General features: G+C 50.5%; 1 protein-coding gene across 7 annotated transcripts in view; it reads left to right on the top strand.

Moving 5' to 3' along the window:
* VRK3 (VRK serine/threonine kinase 3) overlaps nucleotides 1–8,854 on the top strand; it is a 44,338-nt gene extending 35,484 nt beyond the window's left edge. For 5 of the 7 annotated variants that reach the window (XM_066374076.1, XM_066374077.1, XM_066374069.1 and 2 more), the window contains 3 exons: nucleotides 3,337–3,395; nucleotides 6,063–6,211; nucleotides 8,730–8,854. In XM_066374076.1, the coding sequence (XP_066230173.1) occupies nucleotides 3,337–3,395; nucleotides 6,063–6,211 (208 nt within the window). In that variant the 3' untranslated portion in view covers nucleotides 8,730–8,854. The other 2 variants (XM_066374071.1, XM_066374072.1) reach the window with 2 other exon arrangements.
* The last annotated feature ends 3,859 nt before the right edge of the window (nucleotides 8,855–12,713 follow it).

Genomic DNA, 12,713 nt, shown 5'->3' with positions numbered 1-12,713 from the left:
ACCTTATCATATCAAGATTAACTGAGCTACCCAGCCAGGGCCTCCCCCTAACTCCTAAGAATAGTTATATCTCCCTTGCACACTTATCTTGCCTTCCCCTTTACAAGTGATGATAATGACGTCAAGTGCTTCCCTAAGAGGCTCTACAATCAGTAAGCTGGTACAGAGTAAATAAAATAAGTCCTAGTAATCATTTTATTTAATTTATATTTTTAGAGAGAGAGGAAAAGACACAGGAAGGGAGAGAGATGAAAGGCATCAACTCATAGTTGCATCACTTTAGATGTTCATTGATTGCTTCTCATTCCAATTTTAGTATATGTGCTGCTGAAGTGAGCACCATTGATTGCCTTTCTTACGTGCCTTGGCCAGGGGCTGGGGGGAGGGGTGCAGCTCAAGCCAGCAACCACGGGGTCATGTCTATGATCCCACGCTCAAGCCTGGTACCCTGCGCTCAAGCTGGCAAGCCTGGGCTCAAGCAAGAGCCCTCGGGGTTTCAAACCTGGGACCGTAGTGTCTCAGGTCAATGCTTTGTCCACTGCACCACCACTAATCAAGCTCCCAGTAACCATTTTAATATTGATTATTTCAGTATGAGTAATAGTTCATTCCAGAGACCCAGATCACAACCACAAGCACAGGGTGGGGGTGGGGGTAGGGGTGAGAGCTGGGCGAGTAAAGGTACTCCAGGAGGAGATGTGGGCAGTCATAGAACTGTCATTCTGGACCCGGCAGCCCAGGCTTGAGGCAGTAACCAAAATAACCACGAGGGGGAGATGTTGGCACATGAAGGTTTTCTGGAACCCTAACTTGTTCTCTAGGTCATCTTAACTGGTGTATGTGGCCTTTTCCATTTGTTCAACAAATATTCACTCATTTTCTTGTACATCCTGGTTCATGAGAAAATGGATGGCTAAAGAAACAGAAAAAAAGTCCTGGCTGAGTAGCTCAGTTGGTTAGAGTGTCGTCTGATATACCAAAGTTGTGGGTTCAACCTGATCAGGGCACAGAAGGACCAACCAGTGAATGCATAAATAATTGGAACAACAAATCAATATTTCTCAGCCTGACCTGTGGTGGTGCAGTGGATAAAGCATCGACCTGGAAATGCTGAGGTCACCAGTTCGAAACCCTGGGCTTGCCTGGTCAAGGCACATATGGGAGTTGATGCTTCCAGCTCCTCCCCCCCCCCTTCTATCTCTCTGTCTCTCCTCTCTCTCTCTCTGTCTCTTCCTCTCCTCTCTAAAATGAATAAATAAATTTAAAAAATTTTCTTTAATCAATATTTCTCTCTCTTCCTCTCTCTCCCTTCCCCTCTCTCTAAAATCAATCCATAAATTAATTTTTAAAAAGAAACAAGAGCCTGAGGAGGTAGCGCAGTGGATGGAGCGTCAGACTGGAATGCAGAGGACCCAGGTTCAAGACCCGGAGGTCACCGGCTTGAGTGTGGGCTCATCTGGTTTGAGCAAAAAGCTCACCAGCTTGGGCCCAAGGTCCCTGGCTCGACCAAGGGGTTACTCGGTCTGCTGAAGGCCCATGGTCAAGGCACATATGAGAAAGCAATCAATGAACAACTAAGGTGTCACAATGAAAAACTGATGATTGATGCTTCTCATCTCTTTCCATTCCTGTCTGTCTGTCCCTATCTATCCCTCTCTCTGACTCTCTCTCTGTCCCTGTAAAAAAAAAAAGAGAGAAAGAAACAAGAGAGAGCATGATGCCCCGAGGTTTGCTGGTGTGCAAGGCTCCCGGCTGGGAAAGCAGAGACATGACTCAGATTTGGACCCTGCTCTTCCAGCTGCCAGCAGGGCAGGAGAGTCCCAGGGACACTGACCATGATGGCCTGTGGGGGAAGGATTGCTCTCCTGGGCTGTCACTCATTCATTCATTCATTCATTCATTCACTGTACCCATCCTGAGGCTTCAGGAAGGGGGTCAGACCCAGCCCTTCCCATACACAGGTCTTGCCAGTTGTAGGGCGTCCGTGGGCCTCTGCACGGGGTGCACAGGCACTCAGGAGGGCCTCTTCCTCTGCCTGGAGGGGTGGGGGGAGCTCCACAGGGTCAGGATGGGGAAATGCCGTCCAGGGCAGAGGGAGCATTATGGGCAGAGGCCAAAGATGCAGGTGGATGTTTGACCTGCTTTGACTAGAAAACGTTTGGTGTGGCTGGAGCATGAGATGAGAGGGAGGAAGTCTGGGAGACAAGGCCAGAGGGGCTGGCATGCGTGCAGGGGCACTCCCCCAGGGCCCTGGGGAGCCCAGCAGCACCATGAGCAGGGAGCGGGAGTGGCAGAGACAGCTCTGGGTTTAGAAGGGCTTTCTGGGGCCAGGCTCCGGAGCCTTGGGGGAGGCTGGGGTCCAGGGAGCAGATGTGGCCTGAACTGGGCCCAGAGCCTTGCACAGAGGAACGATGGGGCAGAGCGGGTTGGGGAGCAGGAGGGTGGGGCTTGGGGACTTCTGGGCTGTGGGGGAAGGAAAAGACAGTGCTCAGGGGCTAGGTGGACAGAGGGGAGCCAGCCCAGTTGCCCTACAGTGGGCTGGGGCTCTAAGGATGGAGCAAAAAAGCAGATAAGTTTCTGTTTTTCTAGGAGTGGGCACGCGCACGCGTGCATGTCTGTACAGATATTTGTGTGTAGATAGTCAGTCTTCGCTATTCACAAATTTCGTATTTGTGAACGTGCCTAGTCATTAAATGTGTTTATAGGCCCGAAGTCAGTGCTCACAGTGCTCGCATGGTCGTTCTCAGATGCTCAGAGTAGGGACGGTTTTGGTTCACCTGATGCCGCGATCCCAGCTTCCCCGCTGAGGGGATGCTCGGCCGTCCAGGCTCAGCCCTCACCCTGTGAACCACTGTCTCCTGTGTGGTCTGTTTAGTGCCACATTCCACAGTTCCGTGCTTAGTCTGTGATTTTGCTGTTTACAGTGGCCCCATACCTCGTGCTGAAGTGCTGTCTCCTGTTCCTAAGTGCAAGGAGGCAGTGATGTGCTTTGCAGGCACAAGTGCTTCATTCATGCACAAGTGAGAGTGCTTTTGGCCATGAGCTCAGTGTGAATAAGTCCACATTATATTAAATAAGGTGTCTTGAAACACAGGCACATAAAACAAGGTTATTAGGTATTGATCAGTTGATAAAAATGTAACCAGAGGCTCGGAGGAACCTAATGCTTTGTTTCTGCTAAAAGCAGGTTCAGAATTTGCTAATTCAGTGTTCCAGGCAACTCTAGGGTGTAACTACCGCGAACAGCAAGAATGTACTGTACGGCTCTGAGACATTTTGTTTGAAAGGTGTTCTCCCTTCCCAAAGAGATGTCCGCATGTACCTCTGTCCTGTCAGGTTCCTTGACAACCCGGAGGCCCTCGTGGGACACTACAGTCGCTGCATGAGGCCCTCAGGTATGTCCTGAAGGGCAGGGACAGGCGGGGGCTGTGGCGGGATCAGCGGGCTTGGATCCAGGCGGGGCCACCTCTCTTTACCAGCCTTTTATTGTCTTTGAGCTTTTTGAATTGCATGGGTATATGTGCCTACTGTAGGAAAACAATGATCTTCCTAAAAATTTCAGAAGTGCCTCTGAACACTAGTAACAACACACACATGGGCCCTGGCTGGTTAGTTCAGTTGGTTAGAGCATCGTCCTGTTATGCCAAGGTTGCAGGTTTGATCCCCAGGGCACATACAAGAATCAACCAGTGAGCCTGGCCTGTGGGGGCACAGTGGATAAACCATTGACCTGGAACACTGAGGTTACCATTACCAGTTCGAAACCCTGAGCTTGTCTGGTCAAGACACATGGGGAGCCTGACCAGGTGGTGGCGCAGTGGATAGAGCGTCGGACAGGGATGCGGAAGACCCAGATTTGAGACCCCGAGGTCGCCAGCTTGAGCGCAGGCTCATCCGGCTTGAGCAAAGCTCACCAGCTTGGACCCAAGGTCGCTGGCTAGAGCAAGGGGTTACTCAGTCTGCTGAAAGCCCACGGTCAAGGCACATATGAGAAAGCAATCAATGAACAACTAAGGTGTCACAACGAAAAACTAATGATTGATGCTTCTCATTCTCTCCGTTCCTGTCTGTCTGTCCCTATCTCTGTCTCTGTAAAAACAACACACACACACAAAAAAACCTAAAATAAAAGAAAGAATGTAGCTGGGCGGTGGCGAGGTTTGGGTGATGGACTTAAGGGTGAGGGCGGGGCTGGCCGCCCTCCAGAGGAAGTCACGGCCTCTTGTTCCACAGTCGACAGACCAGCAGATACCAGCCAGGGGACCTTCAGTGGGTAAATGTACCTCTCTGAGCCTCTGCCTCAGAGGGGGCCAGTAGAATGGGGCCAATAATAGCCCCCCTTCTGGGGTTGCCCAGAGAATTCAGCACAGAACCCTGTGCACAGAGCTGGCCCAGGGGCACTGACCGAATTAAGTGAGCTTTTTAGTTCCCGCCTAGGCCTCTGATAGGCCCCAAACCGGGACTATTATGATGCTATTGGTGTCGTAATTGACACTTAAAATTTTGTTTTATTACTTACTGATTTTTTTGGAGAGTGGAAGGGTGGGGAGAGATCAATTTGTTGTTCCATTTATTTATGCATTCACCAGTTGGTTCTTGTATGTGCCCTGACCTGGGATGGAACCTGCAGCTTTGATGTATTGGGAGGTCACTGTAACCAAGTGAGCTACCTGGCCAGGGCATAATTGGCACTTTAAAAAAAAAATTATGTATTGATTTTAGCGAGAGAGGCAGGGAGAGATAGAGCGAGACATCAAGTTGTTCCTGTATGTGCCCTGATTAGAAATCAAACCGGCAACCTCTGCACTTTGGGACAATGCTCTATTCAACCCAGCTAGCCAGCCAGGGTATAATTGGCACTTTTTAAAAGTGATCATGATATTGTGCTTATTTAGGGGGAAGAAGACAACAAAAACAAGCCCTTGTATTATTTAAACTATGTCCCTGGAGTCCGTGTCTAAAGCCAGTGAACTGAGAATTGTTTTACATTTCAAAATGGTTGGGGGTGAGGGGTGCAGATCCCCAACATCAAAAGATGACTGTGAAACTTACTTAAAATTTGAGGTGTAGCATCCATAAGTGAAGTTGTCCTGGCTGTTTTTGTGTGAGAACTGAGATGAATCCATTTGCACACAGACCAGTGCTCAAAGTCAAAAATATTTATTCTCTGGACTTTACAGTGTAAGTTTACAGGTCTCCGTTTTAGAGGTGCACTAAATATATTTACAGGTAAAATGACAGTCAGATGAAATCTGCTTTAAAACAAACAATACAGGAAGGGGAAGCGTAGGGTTTAGATGAGACAAGATCGTCTGTGAGTTGACCGTTGTTGAGACTAGGTGATGGGTGTGTGGGTGTTCATGACACTGCCCCTCTGTTGCATAGGTTTGACCTTTTCCCAAGATTTTTCTTTTTAAGTCCGCTCTGACAGGGTAGCTCAGTTAGTTAGAGCATCATCCTGACACACCAAGGTTGGGAGTTAGATCCCAAGTCAGGCCACATCTAAGACTCAGCCATTGAATGCATGAGTGGAACAACAAACCAATGTTTTTCTCTCTCTAAAATAATTTTTTTTTTTTTTACAGGGACAGAGAGAGAGAGAGAGAGAGGGATAGATAGGGACAGACAGGAACGGAGAGAGATAAGAAGCATCAATCATCAGTTTTTCGTTGCGACACCTTAGTTGTTCATTGATTGCTTTCTCATGTGCCTTGACCGTGGGGCTACAGCAGACCGAGTAACCCCTTGCTCAAGCCAGCGACCTTGGGTCCAAGCTGGTGAGCTTTTGCTCAAACCAGATGAGCCCGCGCTCAAGCTGGCGACCTCAGGGTCTCAAACCTGGGTCCTACGCATCCCAGTCCGATGCTCTACCCACTGCACCACCACTTGGTCAGGCTAAAATCAATTTTAAGAAACAATCTAAGCGCCATGGCAGTGCCAGGCACAGAGGCAACAGCAAGCTACTGGGCACCATGGATGAGACCCTGTGGGCGCAGCCCCCTGGGCTCTGGGTTGGGGGCTCCTCTCAGGCCTGTCCCATGGTGGGGGTGTTTTGGTCACAGAGACCCTTCAGAAGTACCTGAACGTGGTGATGGCCCTCAAGTACGACGAGAAGCCACCCTACATCATGCTGAGGATCAATCTGGAAACCCAGCTACAGAGTTTGCAGGCATCGGTCTATGACCCCATAGACCTCCAGATGGCACCATAGGTGGGTTCCAGCAGGAAGAGTTTGTGAGTCTCAACCAAGCTCCGTCCTCCTACCTCCCTTAGCCCTGCTTCTCAGGTGTCATTTGATATTTATTCCAGGGCCAGCTTCCCAGTTAGACCCTGGACTTTTCCACAGGGTTCTTGAACTTTCTATCCCCTCAGGAATCACAGGTAGCAGAAACCCAATTCAAGTTGGCTTTTAGGAAGAAGGGGGTTGATTGGCTCTCGTAGCTAGAAAATTCCATGGGGAAGTTCCAGGCATAACTTGGATTCAGAGCCTGGAAAGCAGCATGGTGAGGTCATCTGTCCTTCCCTCCCTCCGTGCCTCCAGCCACCCGGCAGCTTCTGCTTTCCTTTGGGAGGGCTCCCTTGTCCCCCACACACAGGCCTCGCTGACTGTGCTCCTGCTCTTTCCACCTCACGGGTGATCTTGCAGCCCTTCCTGCAAGCACAGGATGCCCTTGTTTACGGCAGTGCCGTGGTCCATTGTGTGGATGTGTTGCTCAGCCCCAGGGTTTTGTTTTACAGCCAAGGTTGCCTTGCACATCCTGGTGTGTGCCTGTGTCTGTGGAGATCAGATTGCCCTCCGTCAGGACTGTACCTCTTTACACCCCCGTTTGTACCGTAGGAGAGTGTAGAGGGATTTCTGGGAGGTCAGATGGACTCTACAGCCAGTTTTGGCAAGGCCGCGTGGATGTGCTGAAGGAGAGCTTCCCCAGTGTCCTCCCCAGGCAGTGGGGCTGTGATTTCTCTCCTTGGGGCTGGCTGGAGTCAGAGCTTAGTGTGTGTCTTAACTCAGCACTTCTCCAAGGGAGGCGAGAACAGATGGGGACGTTGTCACTGTCTGCAGACATTCTTGGCTGTCACCGCTGGGGAGAGGGAGCTACTGCCATCTAGAGGGTGGAGGCCAGGGATGCCTCAACATCCCGCAGCACACAGGCCAGCCCTACCCGCCTTGATGCCAGTCGCGCCAAGGCTGAGGGAGCCAGGTCCAAGTGTGTCCCAGGTGGCAGCCTGTCTCCTTCAGCCATGTCCTCTTCCTGTTGGCATTTGGTTACACAGCTTCTCCATTCCTGCACCCTTTACTCACACCCCCAGTGCCGGCAACGTGAGCCAGCACGCTCATGTGTGAAGGTGTGTGAAGCTCTTCACACAGGCTGATAACCGAGGACTCAGCAAATGGGGGGGGGGGGTGGCTTCTTCCACAAGGTCCTAAGCTCTCAGTCGTCACCACAGACACTCTCTAACAGGGAAGGCGTGACTTCTCCACCCATTCGCCCTGGTCCCCCAGTCTCTCCAGCTCGGCAAATGGTTCCTCTGTCCCCCAGGTGTCCAGAAGACCTCTGAGCCCTCACCACACACCTCCCCACTCCAGCTGCCCCTCTGGGCAGTTGCCAAGTCCCTCCTACTCCACTTTCTCCAGGTCTCAGGCTCTGCCCTCTCCTGGGGACCCCCACCAGGAGGTGGTGAGCTGTGTATTCACTTGTCATAGTCCCCCACTGGCAGTGAGCTCTGTGAGGATGGGCTTCTGTCTTTCTCTGGCATCTCTGTCTTTCTTGCACGTCGCTGGCCTGGCACACAGCCAGCCATGTTTATTGAGTGGGCCACTCTGGTCTTCCGGTCGGCACTGGCCGGTCTTACATGCCTTCCAGTCTGTGCCCAGCACAAGGGAAATATTAAAATTCAAACCTAACAGGGTCATTATAGTGTTGGATCTGCTTGTTCTCTGGGGCCCTCTTACTCGGCACCAGGTCTGTGCCTGGGTTAGGAACTTAATGGGGAGATGCTAGGTTAGGAGCCCAGCGACCTGGGAGTCACGTGGCCTGCGTGCCAGACATCCATCCTCCAGGCCACTCCGTGCCATGCCGGCTCACCCTCCCCTCAGATTCCAGATGAGGCCGTGCTGAGGCCCTCAGGACCCATACACTTGCCATTTCCATGGTCAAGAATGCTTTTCCCCTTCCATTTTTGTGCGGCTGCTGCTTCTTGTTATAGGCTTTCAGATTCTGGGGACTCCTAATCACCCCCCCTTAAGGTGTCTCCCTGCCTCCTCTCCCCACATCGCCCATTTTCTCACAGCCCTTCCCCCTCTAGAAGAAAGTATGTGTTTAATTTGTAGTGTCTCCACCCTCCTCCCAATTGTAAGTCTAGCAAAGGTTTCTTGATCCCCTTGTTCACAGTGCTGTCACCCCCTCCCCATCCCTGGAAAGTGCCTGTCACACATCTGGAGCATAAAGGGAGCTCCTGGAATGCAGAAGACACTCACAGCCACTTTATTGTCTTCCAGAACGTTCCACTCCCAGTTTGAAATAGAAAAAAGAAATTGAGAAGAAGAAATGTGAATCGAGGCCTGCTGTAGATAAACATCTAGAAAGATCTCTTGAATGTGCATTCCTGCCGCTTCTTTAGGTGAAATACTTGTCAGTCTCAATTAGCGACAGGGAACCCGTCAGTTAGGCTCCAGGTAATGTGAATGACCCCCTCTTAACTGTCGCTTCCTTTCAACTGTTGTCTCCCAGCAGCCGCTGGGGATTGAACAGAGAAGACCCCACAATTCAAGAACATTATTTGAGCGGCCCCCTCAGCAGAACCCTTCACCCCAATTGCCAACCACTATGCTTTGGTAATAAATTGTTTCATTGGAGCTTGGAGAGTCGAGTGTCTGCAAAAGAAGTTTTGGGGAAAATTTCTCTCTCTTTTTATTTCCCACCCACCCATCCCTTCAACTTTTTATCCATCTACCTTTTCATTCATCTATCCAGACTTCATGAAGCCACCCACCCACCCACCCATCCAGTCATCCATCCATCCATCCACCCATCCATCCACCCATCCATCCATCCATCCATCCACCCATCCACCCATCCATCCACCCATCCACCCATCCACCCCATCCACCCATCCATCCATCCACCCATCCATCCATCTATCCATCCGCCCACCCACCTACGCATCCATCCATCCACACACCCATTTATCCACACATCCATCCATCCATCCATCCATCCACCCATCCATCCATCCACCCATCCATCCATCTATCCATCCGCCCACCCACCTACGCATCCATCCATCCACACACCCATTTATCCACACATCCATCCATCCATCCACCCATCCACCCATCCATCCACCCATCCATCCATCCACCCATCCACCCATCCACCCCATCCATCCATCCACCCATCCATCCATCTATCCATCCGCCCACCCACCTACGCATCCATCCATCCACACACCCATTTATCCACACATCCATCCATCCATCCACCCATCCATCCATCCATCCACCCATCCATCCATCTATCCATCCGCCCACCCACCTACGCATCCATCCATCCACACACCCATCCATCCATCCATCCACCCACCCATCCATTCATCCATCCACCCACCCACCCATCCATTCATCCATCCACCCATCCAACCATCCATCCATCCATACACCCATTTATCCACACATCCACCCATCCATCCACACACCCATTTATCCAAACATCCATCCATCCACACACCCATTCATCCATCCATTCATCCATCCACCCACCCATCCATCCATCCATCCACACACCCACACACCCATTTATCCACACATCCACCCACCCACCCATCCATTCATCCACCCACCCACCCATCCATCCATCCACCCATCCATCCATATATCCATATGCAAATGCTCCCTAATTTACAGTGGAGTTGGATCCCAATAAACTCATTATAAGTTGAAAATACATTCAGTGAACCCAGACACCTACTACACCTTCCATAAAAATTAACTCAAATGCAAAACTGAAATTTACAGAAGAAAAGATAGGAGAAAATCTATATCACCTTGGGTTTGGCAAAAAGTAAAAATAAAGAAAAGCCTGACCAGCTTGGCCAGGAGGTGGTGCAATGGATAGAGCGTCGGACTGGGATGTGGAGGACCCAGATTTGAGACCCTGAGATCGCCAGCTTGAGTGCGGGCTCATCTGGTTTGAGCAAAGCTCACCAGCTTGGACCCAAGGTCACTGGCTAGAGCAAGGGGTTACTCGGTCTGCTGAAGGCCCACAGTCAAGGCACATATGAGAAAGCAATCAATGAACAACTAAGGTGTCGCAACAAAAAATTAATGATTGATGCTTCTCATCTCTCTCCGTTCCTGTCTGTCCCTATCTATCCCTCTCTCTGACTCTCTCTCTGTCTCTGAAAAAAAAGAAAGAAAAGCCTGACCAGGCAGCCACGCAGTGGATAGAGCATCAGACTGGGATACGGAAGACACAGGTTCGAAACCCCAAGGTCACCGGCTTGAGCATGGGATCATAGACATGACCCCATGATCGCTGGCTTGAGCCCAAACGTCCCTGGCTTGAACAAGGGGGTCACTCACTCTGCTGTGGCCCCCTGTCAAGGTACGTATGAGAAAGCAATCAATGAACAACAACTAAGAGCTGGAAGGAAGAATTGATGCTTCTTATCTCTCTCCCTTTCTGTCTGTCTCTATCTGCCCCTCTCTTGTCAGAAAAAAAAAAAGAAGAGAGGAAACTGCGTTTAACACTACACTGCGGAGTGCCAGTTAACTCTCGTGATGGCACGCTGACTGAGCCGTGCTCACCTCCACTGTCCAGCATCACAAGCGAGCGTCCTGCCACATCTCACCAGCCCAGGAAAAGCTCAAAATTCAGAGTACAATTTCTACTGAATGTGTATCACTTTCACAACATTATGAAGTCAAAAAACTGTACATCGATTCATCATAAGTCTGGGACTGTCTGCCCATCTGCCCATCCCTCCCTCCAGTTCTTCATCCTTTCACCCAGCCCTTTCTTTTTTTTTTTTCTTTTTTTTTTTTTTTTTTTTTTAAAGAGAGAAAGAGGGATAGACAGGAATGGAGAGAGATGAGAAGCATCAATCATTAGTTTTTCATTGCGCGTTGCAACACCTTAGTTGTTCATTGACTGCTTTCTCATATGTGCCTTGACCGCGGGCCTTCAGCAGACCAAGTAACCCCTTGCTGGAGCCAGCAACCTTGGGTTCAAGCTGGTGGGCTTTTTGCTCAAACCAGATGAGCCCGCACTCAAGCTGGCAACCTCGGGGTTTCGAACCTGGGTCCTCTGCATCCCAGTCCAATGCTCTATCCACTGCGCCACCGCCTGGTCAGGCTCACCCAGCCCTTTCTTTCCCACTCATTCTCCCATCAGCTTACCCCTCCTCTCTGCCACACAGTCACCCTTCATTTTATTCAACAGATACACAGCAGGCACTGGCAGCGCGCTGCACAGAGGATCCCAGTGAAAAAGACCGCTCCTGTGGCTGGAGCCCGTTCTCTGCCCCACACCCCGCCTCTGTCCCAAAATGAAACCCTGGCTCAAAGTTCATCAGGCATTCTGGTACTGGTGCTGGTGGTGGGTTCTAACAACTTCCCACAGGGTCTCGGAGCTCTCAGTGAACACAGGTGTGGTGTGTCCAGGGCCGGCCCCGCAGGCTGTGGGAAGGGCAAGTCATTTCCCTTGGCTTGTGAAATATTTTCCTTTGAAAAGGGCTGGCTTCTAAGGCAATTACAAGTGAAATCCTTGCCAGAGAAGACCTCAGAAACAATAGCAAATGTTTGCAGAGACTCTCTTATTGGTGTTAAAAAAAAAAACCAAGTTCAACTGAGGAAATGTTAGAAATCTTACTGGCTTTATTCAGTGAGTCATGAGTCAGGCAGCATCCCATAAGGCAGACAGTAGCTCTGAGAAGCCGTATAGAAAGGCAGAAAGGAGTGGGAACAAGGAAGTTGGAGCAAAAAAGCAGGTTGGCTATAGCAAAGTCCCTTTGGGGACACACACAGGTGTCTTGTTAGGCACATGACCCTTGTAGTGCTCACCAGGGGATTCCTCATTGACCAGATCAGGATTCCACTTCTGGGAAACTCTCATAAGCCTTGGTTTGCTGACATGAGGCTTAGCATAAGGGACTCCATTTTGGGCCTGTTGTCTTATTTTTTTTTTTTTTTTTTCATTTTTCCGAAGCTGGAAACGGGGAGGCAGTCAGACAGACTTCCACATGCACCCGACTGGGATCCACCCGGCATGCCCACCAGGGAGCGATGCTCTGCTCATCTGGGGCATCGCTCTGCCGCAACCAGAACCATTCTAGTGCCTGAGGCAGAGGCCACAGAGCCATCCTTAGCGCCCGGGCCATCTTTGCTCCAATGGAGCCTTGGCTGCAGGAGGGGAAGAGAGAGACAGAGAGGAAGGAGAGGGGGAGGGGTGGAGAAGCAGACGGGCACCTCTCCTGTGTGCCCTGGCCAGGAATCGAACCCGGGACTTTTGCACGCCAGGCCGACGCTCTACCGCTGAGCCAACTGGCCAGGGCTGTTGTCTTATTTTAACTGAGCTAGAAGTTGATGGGATAAAGTTTACTGCCTTTTTTTTTTTTTTTTTTTTTTTTTTTTTTTTTCGTATTTTTCTGAAGCTGGAAACAGGGAGAGACAGTCAGACAGACTCCCGCATGCGCCCGACCAGGATCCACCCAGCACG

This window comes from Saccopteryx leptura, chromosome 3 (genome assembly GCF_036850995.1).
Source record: "Saccopteryx leptura isolate mSacLep1 chromosome 3, mSacLep1_pri_phased_curated, whole genome shotgun sequence".
NCBI lineage: Eukaryota > Metazoa > Chordata > Mammalia > Chiroptera > Emballonuridae > Saccopteryx > Saccopteryx leptura.
The sequence above is the reverse complement of the archived record's forward strand: the minus strand, read 5'-3'. Positions and strand labels throughout refer to the sequence as shown.